Source organism: Berghia stephanieae, chromosome 1 (assembly GCF_034508935.2).
Source record: "Berghia stephanieae isolate SIO BIC M18660-M18661 chromosome 1, UCSD_Bste_1.3, whole genome shotgun sequence".
In the NCBI taxonomy this organism is placed as follows: domain Eukaryota; kingdom Metazoa; phylum Mollusca; class Gastropoda; order Nudibranchia; family Aeolidiidae; genus Berghia; species Berghia stephanieae.
The window spans coordinates 70097671-70117350 of NC_088360.1; the positions used below are offsets into that span (position 1 = coordinate 70097671).

Sequence of the window (19680 nt, forward strand, 5' to 3'; positions counted from 1 at the left end):
GTATGTGTAGTAAAGTGGCCGGCAAAGCAGACATAAAAACACAGGAAAAAAATCACCCCAAAGACGTAGTTATTCTATCCTTACCCGTGATTTTAGTACATCAGAATCAGAATTGTTTGAGAAGGGAAGTACTTGTTGTCACATCGCAGACGCAAGCTCGTGCAGCGATTAGGTAAACGTCCGAAATTCTATAGAACGAACGGAATTGACGTCACTCAACTCTTTCTTATTGTTTGTAGACAGCTATTACTTCTCACTAAATCATATCAGACTATAAACGTATAAGGTTACAGTTTTGTGTGTTTGTATTTTAAATTTGGCTGGCGGATGGTGTGAGTATTTTACCTACACGCATAGCACCAATTTTTATTTTTTTAAAGGCTGTGATTACGAGTCTTATTCATTGATGATTTCGAATGGTGAAATGGGGACATGGGGGGGGGGGGTGATCTTTTTTTATATTCATATCTTTGTTTTGTCTGGCACTGTATTAACTACATCTTTTCTGATTATCATCTTGTACAAGGGCTTGTCTGTTCCCTGATTTTTTTTCTTTCCTTTCTTCGATTCATTTTTATGTTTTCCGATGACAAAAGCCGAATCGCTTGGGGATGTTTGATATTTCCGATGATGTGGTCCATGATCAATTTCATACTTGACAGAATGCAATCATTCAACGCCAAACGACTAAAAACACTGATATTGATATTCAAGTCGACACATTGGCGAAGTTACTCCGTGTCATTAGTCGGTCGGGTTTGGAGCTGTTATTACGTTTCCCCCAATAGGCAAAACGTTTATAGTAAAAGAAAACAACTAAATAAGAGAGAGAGAGAGAGAGAGAGAGAGAGAGAGAGAGAGAGAGAGAGAGAGAGAGAGAGAGAGAGAGAGAGAGAGAGAGATTGTATGTTTGTTTTCAATGGCAGCATAAATGGAACTCCTCTTTACATATTTTGTACATTTTAAGATTTCAACGACGTTTATTTACATATTGTACTAACCGGGTAGATCATTTGTAAGTATAAACGACCGAACTCACCCCTTGTAAAGGTGCACAACGCAGTCGATGTAAGTGAAAAGAAAGAATTAATGTTGAACGTGAAAAAGACAGAATGTATGGTAGTGAGCCAGGAAAATGAAATACCCTTCAATTTGACAAGCAAAGGAGAAAGCATCGAACACAAAGTTAAAAGGTTACAGAAATCAAACAAAGAATAGCAGTAGCAAAACAAACATTCCATAACTGCCACTACGAATTCAAAAATACTTCCGCAAAGTCGCGGATTTGCGAGTTTTTGCCAAAATGAGGGTCATTTAAATCGATCGATATTGAAGGACGAGTTTTCTGGCCAAATTTTTAAACATGTTTTCCCAGAGTACGGCGCTTAACTGGTTACAACGTGATGCAGTTTTATGGATGGTCACACAATGGAGATGATGTCAGTTTTTGGAGGTTGAACCATTCTGCGGTACTCTTTCCTGTTTTGCATCGCTTGTTATGTAAATGCCTTTAAATCAGAGCTTGATATTTTTTGTGCAAATTTCGTATGCTGCCTTTCACATCTTTTTGAGTCTGTTACCTTTTAGATCGCCATGCCCGTATTCTCTATTCCTTTCTATATATTTTCTGCCGTCTGTAAAAACGTGTAAAATCTAGGTGCACATTATATTTGCAGGTCTGATAACCGAGAGTCATTATGGGCTTGATTTAACATTGTTGAAATGGACAATATTTTGCATGGTTTGAGAGTATTTCCATTACAACAATGAGACCATAACAATTTGGGTTATCTGACCTGCAAATAAGGTCACGTCATGTAAAATCCAACTACCTAGGATTCGTTGAATGAGAATTTTAAAAACTCGTATTATTCCATTCACATTCTGGGGACTTAAAAGGAAAAATAAACGATTCGTGAAATGAAATTACCTGGCAAAAAAAAATAGTAAAGAAATCACATCCTGCAAACAGATACTGTGGATAGTTTGAAAGCTGAGTGGATCATCGGCGAAACATGTGTACGCATGAGCATAACTAAGAATGAAAGAAATCTTTGACCCTTCATATTAAAAAAACAAAAACGGATGGGTTTGAGGAAACCCCTATATATTTCACCGGTTTAATTGGATTGAATTAAAATTTTATATCGTTATGAAAATATTATCAATTGACCGTTTTCATTAACTGTATATTAGTTTAATTTTATATATTAGTGAGCTCATTTTCGTACACAAACGCTCAAACAGCGATAACTTTTGTGTGTGTGTGTGTGTGTGTGTGTGTGTGTGTGTTTTAATTGTTTGTTGTTTTTTTTGTTGTTGTTTTTTTATTTATCTATTTATTTATGTTGTTAGTTTTTAATATAAATCTAGAGATGGAAATAGAAGTGTGTATTTTCAATACAAAATGACTAAATCGAAGTTTGATGCACGATTCATGAGCCACGGGATGCAACTCGACGAAAATAATTTTCATGCCTATTTTTTCTTAGTTGTGCCCCTTGCTATTCATTGGTCCAGTTTCATCGCGTCTTTGCTTTGTAAATCAGACCACAAAAATAAATCCTTTTCCCCCCGGGCTATACATGAAAACCTACACGAAAGTCACAACTTCAGTCTTGACCTGAAATAAATAATAACATACGTGGAGACTTTAAACGACTGACAAATTTACAACGAGAGGAGATATACAGACAGAGACGTGCAATAATCCAACAAACATGCGAAAGAACTTCCAAAGGGAACCAAACAGTTGCATTGTCCGTTCAACGCTACATAAACTCCTGCTCCACAAGCAACATGGCCCTAAAGGCCCAGAATATCTTCTCAACTGGTTGCTATCTCTATTTGTCGCTTTAAACTCGAGCTTCTAAATTATCAATAACGTTTATGGTAATTATAATTGTTTTAAATCATGACAACCGTTTTCATCTAATGATAACAATACAGTTTTACAACAGGATTATAAAAGTAATCCGTTCGATAGATGAAGAAGGTATTACAAAATAAATTATTGATCCATGCCCGACATTATAAACGTCTGAATTAAATAAAGCAACATACTGATATAATAATGTAATACATACCGAAAAGGGTTGAGGGAGATTTAACAAGTTCAGCAACCACCATTTTGGGGTGAAGCATGAGAAGTTTGGGAGGTACATCATATGTTTCAGTGATGGACAGAATACATGCTCGTGGTCGCTCTGAACTGTATATATAAATCCTGAAGTTTCGAATGTACTTAAGCCAACAAAATTATCAATAACGTTTATTTCTTTTATTTTTCAAAGAGATAGTAGCTGAAATGATCAGGTCATAAAGAATCCATTTACGTAATTACAATCCAATTGGCTGCAACAAGGCGACTTTAAACAGTAATTCCCAAAAGAGCGCTTCAATGTCCCTTAATGAGAAATAGGCAACGCAAAAACATTGAAGGTCGTGTAGGGTAAGAAAGACCAATGGCCATACATTTTGAAGAAATAAAAACGAAATGATCTTGACGTCAGCCGCACGGGAGCGCTGGAAAGTAAGCAAAAGAGGTCAATTTTCTTGCTAAAGGACGAAAAACGAGATACCGACAATGGAGCACGAACACGAGACCTCTAGCTCGCTCCCCCCCCCCCCCCCCCCCCCCCCCCCCCATTATGTCACATGCTCCACAATCAGAGAAAGTCAATTTCGCTTTTAAAAACGTCTTGGATTCTGATTTATACACACACACACACACACACACACACACACACAAATAATAAATAAGTAAATAAGTAAATAAACAAATTAATCAATTAATTAATTTATTTATTTATTTATTTATAATAATAATAAATAATAAATAATAATAATAATAATAATAATATAATAATAATAATAATAATAATAATAATAATAAAATAATAATAATAATAATAAAATAATAATAATAATAAATAATAATAATAATAATAATAATAATAATAATAATAATAATAATAATAATAATAATAATAATATAATAATAATAATAATAATAATAATAATAATAATAACAATAATAATAATAATAATAATAATAATAATAATAATAATAATAATAATTAAAGTAACAAAAGCAAACCTCCACAACCATGAGGTTCATGGAGTCGGAGCGTGAAATGGACCCAAAAACAAAAGCAATTACTACCCTTCAGATAAGACTTTCCGCCATATCTAACAGACCTGGCTACCCTGTTGGGAGGACACAGCGGTCAGAATAAATCTCGACTTCACCGTTAAAGCGAGTGCTCGACCAATTGAGCAATCGGGGAACTTCAATATTTAAAGAAAAAAGAGAGAGAGGAAAAAAAAAGGAAAGAAAGAAACCTTCATGGTTTGACTTACCAAAGAATCGTTATCACTCTCATCCTCGGCGACTTCTATGGCCCGCAGCAACAACCTTCGACCTTCCGAGTCGTGTACTCCGTAAACGTCACATAATTCATCCTCCGTAGTCATCCTGTGGACACACGTGTAAAATTCTTCTTTATTAATAACGAATACTGGAAATATCTCGCTAAATTCATGTTAATTTTTAAAGGAGTATTTTGATTTGTGAACGCGACAATGTTTGAACTAAAGAAAGGCGCAAATTTCAAACTATCTAGATACACATGAAGATGCAAATCGTTCTAATGAGAGGATTCGAGGCATAATACGAGTATGATGACATGCTCCTGTAGTAGATTATATTATATGCTATGTGTTATTATGCTTGATAAGTCCATAAATCCCAGAATTTCTTGTGCGGGTAGGTCTACCTATTGACTATTGACTCAGCCATTATCGAGAGAATTTGACATAAAATTAATTAATTTTGAATTTTAAATTAATCTAATTCTCCAACTAAAAGACCAGAACATTGACGTGCGCTATAGGAAAACCCATATTCATCATCATCATCATCATCATCATCATATATAATAATAATAATAATAATATATAATAATAATAATAATAATAATAATAATAATAATAATAATAATAATAATAATAATAATAATAATAATAATAATAATAATAATAATAATTGAACGAGATGTCATATTATGATAAATGAAATATAATGGGACGATTCAAGTTGAGTCATATGGCATTTTGGAATTTGCGTAAATTAAAGTATGGGTTGTTGTTGTTGTTGTTGACGTTGTTGTTTTTATTTTTATTTTTTTATTTTCCCCTTTAATAGTGAAGGAATCTGTTTTATGGGTAAGTCTACATAAAACAATGCTTAGATATAAAATTTAAATCAGAATCAATAGAATTAGCAATACCTTTAACCACGACTGAATGATATATACATTGGATCTTCAAAAGTGACGCATTACACTACACAAAGCAAAACAAAACAGGGCAATTAAGGATGTGCCACACACCTCGTACATGTAGATAGTATAATTGGGAAATATACGAAAAAGCGAAATATGTCAAATTCAGATTGTTTGAGGCGTAGGTACTAGAATATGATGACAGTCAACCGCCTCCCCCATCTGCTGATAACACGCACTGCCGTACTCTGGGAAAACCCATATTTTAAAATTTGGCCAGAAAACTCGTCCGTCAAATATCGATCGATTTAAACGACACTCATCTTGGAAAAAAATCTGAAACCTGGGACTTCGCGAAGTCCCGGTTTGAGATATTTTTTTTTCCCAAGACGAGTTATCTGGCCAAATTTTAAAATATGGGTTTTTCCAGAGTACGCCAGAATAGGAAAACCCTATCATTTCAACCCAGTGCTAGTTATAAGTAGGTGAAGACAATATCATCATTATTATTATTATATCAAGGATTAGGTCTGTGGTCGTGCGGTATACAACCCCCCGATCAATAGCAGCGTGATTATTAATTCACCCCTTACATTCTATATTGTTATCATGTTAACATTTATCTGTTACTGCAATCCCACTTTAGAGTAGATTGCATGTATTACAGTAACACCAACAGCTGCCAAAGCCGTCAGCAAAGTTTGTGTTCATTATTTCTTCCATTCCATCCACTTGGTCAACGTTAAGGGTATTAATGATAGTTTTTGGTTTATTTTTTATTATTCGTTCCAAATAAATTGATGAAAACAGTAAATATTTGAGCATTTTTGTGGCGAATGTTACGAAAACGACCTTTTGACACAGCGTGGTGTGTGTGTGTTCGAGCGGGCGTGCGGGTGTGTTTTCAAAACCTATCCCTATTTTTCAAGATTTTGCATTTGTCCATTTAATTGATTTGGGACTATATTTGATCCTTTCGAAATCTCAAGATGGCGCAGTTTCCATGGAGACAGCTAGCAATGCCTTCGTCCGTAGGGTAGATAACTTGGTAATTAATTTAAATTGTGACATGAGATCTTAGAGAATGGCAGTTAAAACCTTCGTTTCATGAATTGCTTAAGACCTTTCTGTTTTATATTGTTCTTGAGGTTTCTATTTGTTCTATAGAGCGTTTTAATCAGGTATATTTAGATTTTTTTATTTTTTTTTTTACAGAACTGATAGGTTTTTGTTGAAATTTGCTTTAAAACGTCGTGCGAGCAGTGTTTTAGGTCATTTATTTACTAAAACATCTCCTTAATCATTCGTATGCTATTGGTAGAAAAATCTCTCTATTATGTGTATACGCATCATTACGAATCACTGATATCATGTAGAAGAAGGAAAGTAATGCAATGGATTTTACAATTCCTTCTTTGTAGAGAGATTGAATCACAAATCACTTTTTCGTTTTACTGCTTGCTTTTAAGTGTTTTACAGAGCTTGTGACACGTTTAGTTCATTTCAGCGCCAGTAAAAAGAAAGAAGATTCTAGATTTACAATTAGAAACAAGAGAAAAAGCAAGACAGTGAGGGTGGTTGAAATATTGAACAGAAGTCGTTTCCAAGAGCAAACTGCCAATGTGCTGTCTGAGATCACTTTGAAGACCCATCAAGACACAAGTACAGAATCTCACCAAGAGAAACAGATTCAAATGTTTACAAAATGTAATATTCATAACTTAAAATAAAATAAAAATGTTAACAGTACATAACAGAGAGATGATACAAGAGAAAAAACATAATTTCTCCCAAAACTAACACTTTATTTGATTGTTTCCCTCTCAGACAAAGACTTCGAGTAGTGCCAGAACAAAACCAAACAAGTAGACCCCACCCAGAATCGCTTTTTCCATTCACATTATAGTGACATCAATCACCGTCAATGTCGTCAGTTAAAAAGGGGGAAGTCATTCATGTTTGATTACTGTGTCCAAGATATTTTTATATACTTCCTCAAAACTATGCCAAACCGTTATTGGCATTAGAATCACATGAACAATCCTTAATTTTTAGTTAGTTATTTATTTTTTGTCGCGAACTGTATATCTATGCTTAAGTCCTACGTCTCAGCCAGAAACCTCAGATAATCACGTTCCTGTGAAGCCAAAAATGACACGGCAAATCGGAGAGCAATCGTTTAAATATTAGGTGGGTCTTTTCTGGAACTCCCTTCCAAGACATATCATTGGCAATGATAATGCAGAATTATTTCTTTAAAACTAATAAAATGGTCTTTTAAAAAATAAGAAACATTGCATCATAATAATATTGCTTAGTTTTATGTTATATGTTTGAGTGACCGATAAAACGAGAAAAGACACAATAGAAAAACCATGTATCATCATCATCATCATCACCTCTCTCTCTCTCTCTCTCTCTCTCTCTCTCTCTCTCTCTCTCTCCTCTCTCTCTCTCAGGCATTTACACGATGTGTGTGGTTGTGTGTGTATGAGTGTATGTGTGTGTGTTGTGTGTGTGAGAGAGAGAGAGAGAGAGAAGAGAGAGAGAAAGAGAGAGAGAGGAAGAGAGAGTGACCGATAAAACGAGAAAAGACACAATAGAAAAACCATGTATCATCATCATCATCATCACCTCTCTCTCTCTCTCTCTCTCTCTCTCTCTCTCTCTCTCTCTCTCTCTCTCTCTCTCTCAGGCATTTACACGATGTGTGTGGTTGTGTGTGTATGAGTGTATGTGTGTGTGAGAGAGAGAGAAAGAGAGAGAGAGAGAAAGAGAGAGAGAGGAAGAGAGAGAGAAGAGTGTGAGAGAACAATTTGGTCTGCGACTATTTGGTCGTATGGTATGACACTCGCTTTAGGATTGGACGGGCCTGGGGTCTAGCCTCGGTCGGTGCATAGTTGAGCCGTTGGAAAAGGCTCTTTACTCTCATTCTCTCACCGTATTCAAGTGTAAAATGAGTACCTGGCCGTTTGTTTTTGTTTTTGTTTTTAAGGATTTTACGGCGCTTGCAACACATTTAGGTTATATCAGCGCCAGTAAAAAGGAAGAAAATGGGATAGTAAAAAGTTCTAGAATTACAATTAAAGCACCCAAGAAAAAGTAAGACATAGGAGAACTGAGAACAAATAGGGATCAGATGTAGATTCCAAGAGCATACCACCAATGTACTCAGTTTGAAATTACCTATAAGTCTCATCCGGACACAAGCATAAAATCCAACAAAGAGGAATACACTCAAATGATAACATTATACATTCAAAATAACAAATATTATAATAATGCATAACAGAGAGATGATTTACAAGGAAAAAAGTATCTCCCAAAACAATAACTATGCATTTGACTGTTTCCCTCCCAGCCAGGACTCGGCTACAGCCAGGACAAAACCAAGTAATCTCATTCCAAGACAAAGACAGAAAACATGTTGGAAAACTGTTAGAAGGGGATAGAAGACACAGTATGTACCCCCCTGCCCACTATGGGAGGTACCTGGCCGTTAACAGCGTTGTATCTGTCGGGGGGAAAAATTGTATATCTCCTTACAGGCGTCAAGTCTCAGTCTACATGTTACGTGTTTACGTTGCTCTTAGTCAGGGACCCTTTGTAAAGCGCTTAAGCACGTTTAGTGGATATTGCGCTATATAAAAGCTCACGTTTTGTTGGGTTTTTTTTTTTCATGAATGTAATGTCCGATTTGATTTTATGAGTTTCGGTAAAATATTCACAAACATCTACCCGCCAGATGAAATCTACAAACACATAAAACAGTGTGTGTGATCTCAAACTTATAACATAGCCTATTTTTGTGAGAATTAATTAACCCCTCAACTCAGTCCAAAACCAATGACTAAGAGCTGCGTAAATTCGACTTCGTTCCCTCTATAATATAATGCAATACAAGGAGGAGGGAGTAGATAGAATGAGTTGAGTTCTTGATATGTATATAAAATAAAGCAGAAAAGTTATGACGTCACAACTTCCTCGTTTCCGGTTCAAAACTCATTGGAAGTGTGTAACTAGTCCTCGGGACAATGTATAAACAATGAATAGGTTACATATTGAATAATGAGGTGGTATAACTGTTTTAGTAGCAGGATTAAGTTTAAGCAGTACGGGACGTAAAAGAGCGAGGATGGGTGATTTTTATTGACGACATGCGTTTAGGCTAGAAAATAAGATGCCATCAGTCTGAAACCATGAGGATCAGTTGCACAATATATCCAGTCCCCAGGAAGACTGATTTTACACTTCCAATCAGATTGGAACCAGTATTTTGACATCACACTTTTGTTCCCCATTGTAATCAGTGTGATAAATTTCAACACATCATGACATCTCTTTTATCTTTTTAATACCATTATCATTATCATTCCACCACAACCACCACAAGCCATCTCTCTCTCCCTCTCTCTCTCTCTCTCTCTCTCTCTCTCTCTCTCTCTCTCTCTCTCTCTCTCTCTCTCTCTCTCTCTCTCTATTTTTTAAAATCTATATATGTCTTTCTGCTTATCCGTCTATCTTCATCGTCTGTTAAACTCATCCTAAACTATTTTGTTCTTGTTTTTGTTGGATTTTTTTCCCCATTTTTAATCACTATCATTTTCCTTCATACCAATTTACCTTACAGTGTACATGATGTCCTTAAAAATCACTTAATCATCTGCTTACACTTGCACGGGCCATAAAGATGACGACAAGACAAGATGAGGTAGTGGCCGCAGTTACTGACCTGTGTAATGTTTCTGACCTGTGTAATGTGTGACACGTACACATCATCTATCCATATCGATTTCCTTTCACACCTAACACAAAACGATTTGCATTGAGAATAAAATTAGCACGATCCCTGGATGATTCCTTTATATTATACTCCAATATTGTATGTTTCGTTGCTTCTACTCTCTCTCTCTCTCTCTCTCTCTCTCTCTCTCTCTCTCTCTCTCTCTCTCTCTCTCTCTCTCTCTCTCTCTCTCTCTCTCTCTCTCTCTCTCTCTCTCTCTCTCTCTCCTCTCCTCTCTCCTCTCTCTCTCTCTCTCCCCTCTCTCTCTCTCTCTCTCTCTCTCTCTCTCTCTCTCTCTCTCTCTCTCTCTCTCTCTCTCTCTCTCTCTCTCTCTCTCTCTCTCTCTCTCTCTCTCCTCTCCTCTCTCTCTCTCTCTCTCCTCTCTCTCTCTCTCTCTCTCTCTCTCTCTCTCCTCTCTCTCTCTCTCTCTCTCTCTCTCTCTCTCTCTCTCTCTCTCCTCCTTCTCTCTCTCTCTCTCTCCTCTTCTCTCTCTCTCTCTCTCTCTCCTTCTCCTCTCTCTCCTCTCTCTCTCCTCTCTCTCTCTCTCTCTCTCTCTCTCTCTCTCTCTCTCTCTCTCTCTCTCTCTCTCTCTCTCTCTCTCTCTCTCTCTCTCTCTCTCACCCCTCCAACCTCCCTCTCACTTCTTCTCTTCTGAGCTTGCAATCATCATCATCATCACTATTATTATCCTCATCATCATTATCATTTGCTTATTATTATCGTTATTATTATTATCATTATCATCATCATCATTGTCATTATTATATTCTTAGTAAAAATTTATCATCAGCATCATAACAACAACGCATACCTACAACAATTACAAGAAGGATTGTGAGGCTAGTTTGATAGAGAAAATCTTGGAAGCATTTTGAAGATTTAAAGCGTTAGATAACTTTCAAGAAACAGAACGCATTGGGGAAAACAGGAAACATTGGTAACCCATCAACTTTAAATGGAGTCCTTCATTTTACTGTCATACCCGGCAGTCTAGTTCGAATTGTTATTTGACTTCATTAGCTAGTGGCCCTTAAATCCATTTAATCCTTTGTAAAATGATGCATTTCTGTCCTGGTTTATTTCATTCTTGCTTTTATCATGCAATAACATCTGTTTTGGTAAAATTAACCATACAGTCCATCGTCATGTTATCAACAAATAAAAATTTGGAACATATCTAGTTGCAGTGTTCTGTTCCTTCATCTCTTTCCTCCTTCAAAAAAAATCAAATGACCCTCCGTGAACTCGTGTTGCTATACATGGCCAATGACAGGCTGTTAAAATATATACATTTTTTCACGGGCTATTCAATCAACATATAAAGCTTATATCTTTGAAAATTACGTCAGTTATTGTATATTTCATCAAACTAGTGAAATGAAAGTCTAAATTATTCCATTTTTACTTTTTAAAAACTAAAAAACAACAGTATACAATTTATTTTTCCCTGTGGAGACTTGACCATTTGTCTCTTTGGCGTGCAGCTTTGGAATGAAGTAACGTTTACCAGGCCTTTTAGTTGGGACGGAACGGGCTAAATGGCTGATTGGTCAATACTTGAAAAGCTCGAACCATCAATCCTCTCATTAATACCATAAAATCCATGCCAATTTAAGGAATATCACAACTTTATCTTATATATGTATTTTGGTGATGGCAGATAGCCCAATAGCTTGATCAATCGACTCACACGCATAATAAATCGGACGGTTCGAGATGTCGGAGTTTTATTTTGTTACACCAAGAATCGGATGTTTAGTTTGATATATAAAATCTTTTTGACATTACTTTGCGATAAAAATCTATCACAAGGAGAATGAAGCAATTGAATTGGTCCATTTAATTCTAAGGCCACCGGGATAAGCTTTAAAGTCCCCAACTTTACTTTTTTAATATGTTTTGGGCAAGGTGATAAATTTCTTTTGAAAAGGCTTGAACAGTCGTTGGCACATGATGTAAACATGTAAATGATAATAAATTGAAGTTGTGTGGATCTCTCATTGTATACTTGTAAAGCGTCTGGGGCAGAGTGACACAGAGAATAGAAGATCTGCGAACAGCGCCCCAGGACAAACAGATCTGGCATACATCAACAAAATACTTTTCTATTTCATTTTGGCAACAATTTTAAATCTCAACCACCGGTGGAAAAAACAAGCTGTGCACTCCCCCCCCCCCCCCCCCCCAACTGATCAACAAAAAAATAAATAAACAAACACAGGACTTCTTTAAGAATATTTGACAATCAGAAAGCGGGGGGGGGGGGGGGGGGGGGTCATCAATTCATCAATATTTAATTTAGGTTTTAAAAAATTGGGCCAAAATGAAAAGAGGCGTTTTGTCAATGTACAACAGAGATATGGTAGTAATGGCTGTCCTATTCATTTTCTCCCCACAAATCAATGAAGAAGACGTAACAGATCAATACCAAAGCTCAAGCCGCTATACAAAACAAACATGCCAATCGGGAGGCGCCTCGGTAAAAAAAAAAAAACAACACACACACACACACACACACACACACACACACACACACACAAAACCCCTGAAAAACTTAAGTATTGACATTTATATAGGGTAATGTCCACTAAATTATGCTCAATGTGCTTACAATGGGTCCCTAGGAAACAGCAACATTTAACATAAAGGATGAGACGTGATGCCTGTTAGGCGATATCACTTTTTTTCCGACAGCGAGAAGTCTTAACGACAAGGTATTCATTCTACACCTGGGTAAGGTGAGAGAATGTGAGTAAAGAGCGCCGCTCAGAGCCAATATTCTGTATTATATTCTATTTATGGAACAAACTACGACTTAAAAGAAAAATAATTATAATTAATTCTGCGTTACCACTGCCTCTGACATGTCTATACTTCTACATCCCGTGTAAAACATTTTTCCATCAATGGGGCATCGAACTCAGCATGCAGCGGAAATGAAAGCTTTTGGTAGACATGATTAAGCACGTGGTATACTCCGCTGTAGCCAAAATCTATATTGTTCTTGATGAACCATTTTCATTTCCGCTCCATTTACAAGAGTCCAAATATTCTCGGATGATAATGCCGCGATATACCATTCGAACGAGTGGAGATCACGAATAGCACATTAATTAATCTGTGATTTTTTTTTTTTTTCGTAGTCCAAAATAATTCGGGTTAGATGGCATACTGCTGCTGCTGTCACCGTCGCCGTCATCACAACCACCAAGACCGTCAACATCACCGACACCATAACCACAAACACTACTACCCTAACCACCACCACAACCGCTGCTGCTACTACTGCTACTGCTACTACTACTACTACTACTACTACTACTACTACTACTACTACTACTACTACTATCACGACTATCGCTACTACTATTACTATTACTACTACAATTATTGCTACTGCTATTATTAGAACAACAACAACAACAACAGCAGCAGAAGCAGCAGCAGCTACTACTACTACTACTACTACTACTACTACTACTACTACTACTACTACTACTACTACTACTACTACTACTACTACTACTACTACTACTACTACTACTGCTGCTGCTGCTGCTGCTGCTGCTATTACTACTACCACCGTCACACCACCCTCATTACTCTTTCCTAATATGACCATCACCACCAAATTCATGACACTATAATTTCACATCATGGCCGAGCCAGCCGCTTCAGTAAGACACTGACACAGTATTATTCCCACAAGTACCAAACAGTAATTCCTCTTGTAATCAATCATCAAAAATTATAAGTCAAGTGTAGTGCTTTGAGTGACCGCCTAATCCGATTTGAAATGGTAGAACCGTGCGTATAGAAAACCCTTCAGTTGTCTGCTCTGTCAGATGTTCGAACAGATCTGTCCGATACAAGAGTGCGTTTTATACAGACTAAAAATCTAGAGATGCCAAACTTCAGCCAATGTCATTATCCTGTCCGACCTACAATTGATTTGTTTCTGCCATCTGCGTCAACACCATTTTCCTCTCCAAACTCCATCTCCATTTCTTAAAATGGCAATTAAATCTGCATAATGGCAAAGTTTGTGTTTGTTTTGTCTCCAGCTGTTTTCTATTTTGGCGCGGGGCGGGGAGGGAGTGGGGGGAGAGGTCTTCCGTTATTGTTTATAGTTTGAGTATATTTGTTTTGTTATTTATTTGTTGTTGTTTTGTTTTTTTGTTTTTTTGTTTTTGTTTCTTGTCTTTGTTCTTGGTTTTTTTGCTGTTCTTTTTTTTTCGTGAGGGGGGGGGGGGGTACTTATTCTTTTTTTTTTTTAGTTTTATGTTTGGATTTGTTTTGTTTTTTTAATGGGGGGTGGTTGTCTGCTTTTAAAAAAATATACGTTTCTCATCTTTGTTACTAAATTCAAAGTAATTGTAAACAAATATATCCACATATTTCACATTCTTCGGTGCTTTATTTATCACCCCCTTCCCAGCAACAGGTGATATTACACCAGCTAACCATTCCGTGCAGTACCCGTGGCCCATTTAACACATTGAGTCTGTACACGAGGTCTGTCAAAATCCATCACTGCCTCCAACCGGCTACTCATCCATAGTTTCTCAAGCTGAATGGGTAATATTTAAGAGCAATAACCACAACTGGGATCAGAAGTTGCTGGCTATAATTGTCACCTATCCGAGTAATGACTAAAGTCACGGCGTGCGTCAAGCAAACACGAGGCAGTGTCCTGATTGGCACCTCAGTGATACTGAGTAAAAAATTGCAACGACAACTTGAGATATTGACTATTGGACCCAGACACCCGCGGAAGATATAATCAAAGAAACCGATTTAGATGGAGGAGGCAAGATAGGCAAGAAATCCCTCTGTGAACAGATTGCGACTTCAGGAAAACAATAAATCCTGAAATATGTACAGGAAAATTTCGACAAAAAGATTCTTAGCGTAATTGGGGGGGGGGGGGGGGGTGGCTTTTTCTGGGCTTGTTAGGATGGGGAAAGTGGAGAGGAGAGAGAGAGAGAGAGAGAGAGAGAGAGAGAGAGAGAGAGAGAGAGAGAGAGAGAGAGAGAGAGAGAGAGAGAGAGAGAGAGGGTATTTTTTAAAAGGTACCTATGTTTAAAGAATATATGATTTGGGAGATTTGTTGACCGATTTGTTGACACTTGTTACTGAACATGTACGGAATGCTTACAATGTATATTTATCACTTTAAGGGGCGGTTTGGGTCTTTTCTATAAAAAAAATTCATTACCTATATTGGGCGGTTTTAATCATTCTGTATCGTCAATATAGGTTAAAAAACAACATTTATGGTGAAAATTTTTAATTATCTGTGTTGACACCCATTTTGCGATCCAATTTGGGGGTCTGACATAAAAAAATATAACAATCTTGTGGCAAACGTTCCACAAAAACTAATGAAGGAATGGCCTCCATATTCTTACCTCTTGACTCTTATCAACATTGTACCATAGTGTGTCACTACAGAGAGGTTTTACGACTTTAGCTTATGGAATTTTTATTAGAACATTACAAAGTTGAGAATCAAAATGCTAAGACAAAATTGACCTTAAAAATTCAGAATTAGGATTATTATTCAAAATTCACATATCTTATCAAAAAAATCTCTCTGATGTGACATAATACATTATCTCTGTGATAACTGTGGAAATTTTCAGACAATTTCATCGTTTAGATTCTGAGAAACGTTTGACACAGTTTCCCATACCCTTAGAAAAATGACATATTGAGAAAATAACAAAATGGCTTCCCGTTTTTCACACTTTTCTTACTACCTGTACCATTTTCGACTGTGTTTTTCGTGCCTTTATAGTCTACTTTAAGAATTTGGACTTCAATTATGTTATTTCTAAGATAATAAAATATCATTTTCCATCAAAATCTCAAAATCAAGTTTTTGAAGGATTTTCCTAATTATTAGACCCAAACCGCCCCTTAAAGTTATCAAGTGAGATCGAGATTATAGCATGCGGTGGAATGTATGTGAGGGCAGATTCCATGAATCGTGTTAACACAACATTTCAGATTCAGCTGTAGTGTGGAAAACAGTCAATTAAGTGAACTGTTCACGGGTTATCAAGAAACACAAGACTGATCGTGGCATGCGCCATGGTACGTGATATAATCGATTCTGTAACCAAGAACTCAAGAAAAACACAATGTGGGGGTCATGTCGACAGACACCGTAATATGAGACCACAGCATGAACATAGGTTGATTTTGAAATGGACCAAGCTAGTCTGCCACACTGACAAATAACACTTTTCTCATTTTTGACAGAAATATTTCACTTCATACATCAATAGAGGGTCATCTTCATCATTGGCAACTAAAGTAATACTGTTATAAGCATATTTGCCAAAGATAACTTTGGGTTGACCCAAATGGGAGCGATAATTATTCATGTTTTCGTCCAACCGAATGATTGACCACATATTATTTTTGTTGTTCAACTATTATATAAACTTATCTTACTGCATTGTTTATGAAAGTTGTAAACACACTCATGGGTCAAGTTGAGCAAATTGACAAGTTGGATATTTCGAAAACTGTGAACTAAGCATATTTTGCAATATGAAAGACTCGAGCACATGGAAAAATAATTTTGATCGTTCCGACTGAGTGAAACGTTTTAATCTGTAATACAATATTCTAACTTGCTACCATATATTCTGGTTATGTTAAGGACCAATCGAAAGTTACAAACAATTTCAATGACACAGCAGAGTTACCATAAATAATGCGACGATAAAGTGTACACCACAGACTAGGAGGGGTCTAATCCAATGATGACTTACTTGACTCATTGCCGTCCGTCTCCACCACAACCCACTCGGACGTCTCGGTATCTCCTCAAATTCTATTTACGAATTCCCTCCATTGGTCTCGATTTTCGATCCAATACGAGGGACTGTAGGTTTGCAAGATCTTTTTCCGACCTAAATTCCAAATGGTTCTGGAAGCGCTCACAAGTCTCTGTTACTGTTTATTATTGTGTGGATGATTGTTGTTGGTCAACTTCGACATTTGTCTTGACTTGATTGTGGAAAGTATGCCGGAATATTGTTGACTCTTCTAAGCCTGGGTCCGAATAGCATCCCTAATGGGTGGGATTACTATTTGGAGGAAAGGAGGCTATCCAGAGAAGAAAACAAGCTCCACAATTGCCCTACACAGACTAGTACAACAAATGTGGATAAGAAAGAGCTCAGTTAAAAAACAAAGATCAAGCTCTAAAAGACTCCTGTCAAATCTGTGCGTATTCCAACTGCTGAACATAGACACTTACACGGAACGAAGGAGAAAAACTCGAAAGCAGAATCATGCTTAACATCCACTATCTCACAAAAATTACAGACAAATCACTTTATAAAAATCTAATTACGTGGATGGTAAATTTAGGCAAGCGGTGATTACCAAATTGAAGTTATCTCATTAATCAGTACTTTATGTAATTGAAAGAAATGATTCCAGTAGATGGATCTTGATTTATCGAAAAATGTCCTTATTTGATTGTTGATGTTGTTTTTGTTATTGTTCTTGCTGTTATTGTTGTTGTTGTTGTTGTTGCTGTCATCGATGATGATGGTGGTGGTGGTGGTGGTGGTGGTGGTGTGGTGTTGGTGGTGTGGTGGTGGTGTAGGCGATGACATGGTAGATATGTTGTATGCATTGACCAAGTTAATTGAGAACATTTCAAGTAAGGAAGAAAACTATGTTAAGAGTTTATGACTCATTGATTAAAAGTGTAATTGCGTTTGGCTGCACCATATGGTTTGGAGGATGCCGACTTAAAGATAAATCAAAAATTTCAAAATCTATCAAAGAGGCATCAAAAATAATAAACCATCCTCTTGATGGAGTAGAAAGAATTCATGGAAAAGCAATAGAAAGGAAAGCATTCTCAATTACCAACAATAAAAAACATATTTTATACCATGAATTTAGTCTTTTACCATCTGGGAGAAGGTTTTGTCAGATTAAATGTAGAACTAACAAGTATAAATCAACGTTCGTTCCATCAGCAATAAAAATTTTGAATATTTCATATGGTACAGAAAAACCAAGGATTGATTCGTTGACTGATTAACTGATTAATTTATTTAATGTAAGATTAACTGACCAATTGATAATGATGATAATTTTTGGTGTCGAATTGCCACAATCGTAACAAATTGAAAACGAAATGAATATGTTTATGTTGTGTATATCGCACGTGTGAAAGAAAGAAGAAAGAGAGAGAGAGAGAGAGAGAGAGAGAGAGAGAGAGAGAGAGAGAGAGAGAGAGAGAGAGAGAGAGAGAGAGAGAGAGAAAATAAGTAGGAGTGAAATATCTGTTCAATCTTAGTTATCGTTTAACATTATAACAAGTGTAACTAAATGACAAATTGCCATATTTATGGACAATAAAGATCTATTATTATTATTATTAAAAACCAGCTACCGCAATATGTTGGGGCCATGATAACACATCAATAAATTAAATTAAAAACAGTGGAGTGATCTGGAATTCCCAAGGAAACCGTAATCGAGGCACAGCCCAATTTTGCTAGAACAGCTTCTCTTTTTTGGATTTTTTTTTCATTTTCGTTCTCCCGCGACATAGAAAATTATTATGAATTTAAGTGGCCAATGATTTAATTCGCGATTGATAGCAAATCTTCACTGTGAAAAATGATACTAAACTGATCGGTAAAGATGTGTAGGAAAAGATTGTCTTCACGAATGAAGAAGAATAAACAAGTGTGTAGGAAAAAGATTGTCTTCACGGTTAGAATATAACAAAAAAGGCAAATGAAAGGGTTGGGTCTAAATAAACCTGAAACAAATATGAACTCTCAAGACAGATTTATGGCAGTAGAGAACAAGTTGTAGTCTTACACTTCATCGCGGTGAAATGAAATATTGCTCCGGACAATTAAATAAGCAAGTAGAACCTGGCAGGTAGAAGAGGGAGTGACATGTTCGCCGTTTCTAAAACTGAAGCAGACCTACAAAAAAGCAGCAAACGAATTTTTCTTTTTTTTAATGAATGAATTTTTTCAGGAAAAGATTCGAATTTAAGAAACAAAATTCCAAAATGCATGATTGCCATTATTTATATTAAATGTAAATTTGACATGTATTAGAATTGATGTAGTGTAGTTCAATTTAAAGATCTATTCATGTCTGAGTTTAAGAACATTTTCACTAATTTTAATCTAATATTTAATTTTTAAAATCCGAATCAAGGACAGAAATTCCCCCCGCTCCCGAACACACACACGCAAATAATGTAATATACCGATTACAGCTATTATTATCAATGCATAAGAGGTAAGTCTGCTGAAGTACAACAAATAATTATCCTTCATTTCAGCCAGAAAACTTCAATTTAAAACATTTAATTTGACAACATTGGACTCATCGTAATCGTTTGTTTTTTTGTTTTTGTTTTGTTTTTATTTATTTATTTTTTTTGTCCTCCCGTGGACTGGGAGTCACTTACTTTGTCTCTTATCCCCTGTATCTGTTTTGAGTTTGCTTTCTGTCTTTGTCTTGGAATGAAATAACTCGGTTTTGGCCTCTCCCTTGTCGGAGTAGTTGACTGGGAGGGAAACAGTCACTTGTATAGTTAAAGTTTTG

General features: G+C 36.3%; 1 protein-coding gene across 5 annotated transcripts in view; it reads right to left on the bottom strand.

The window, feature by feature from the left end:
- LOC144980666 (microtubule-associated serine/threonine-protein kinase 3-like) overlaps nt 1-19680 on the bottom strand; it is a 216923-nt gene that overhangs the window by 160400 nt on the left and 36843 nt on the right. For all 5 annotated transcript variants that reach the window (XM_078928419.1, XM_078928372.1, XM_078928412.1 and 2 more), the window contains exon 3: nt 4363-4477. In XM_078928419.1, the coding sequence (XP_078784545.1) occupies nt 4363-4477 (115 nt within the window). The remainder of the gene's footprint in view (nt 1-4362; nt 4478-19680) is intronic.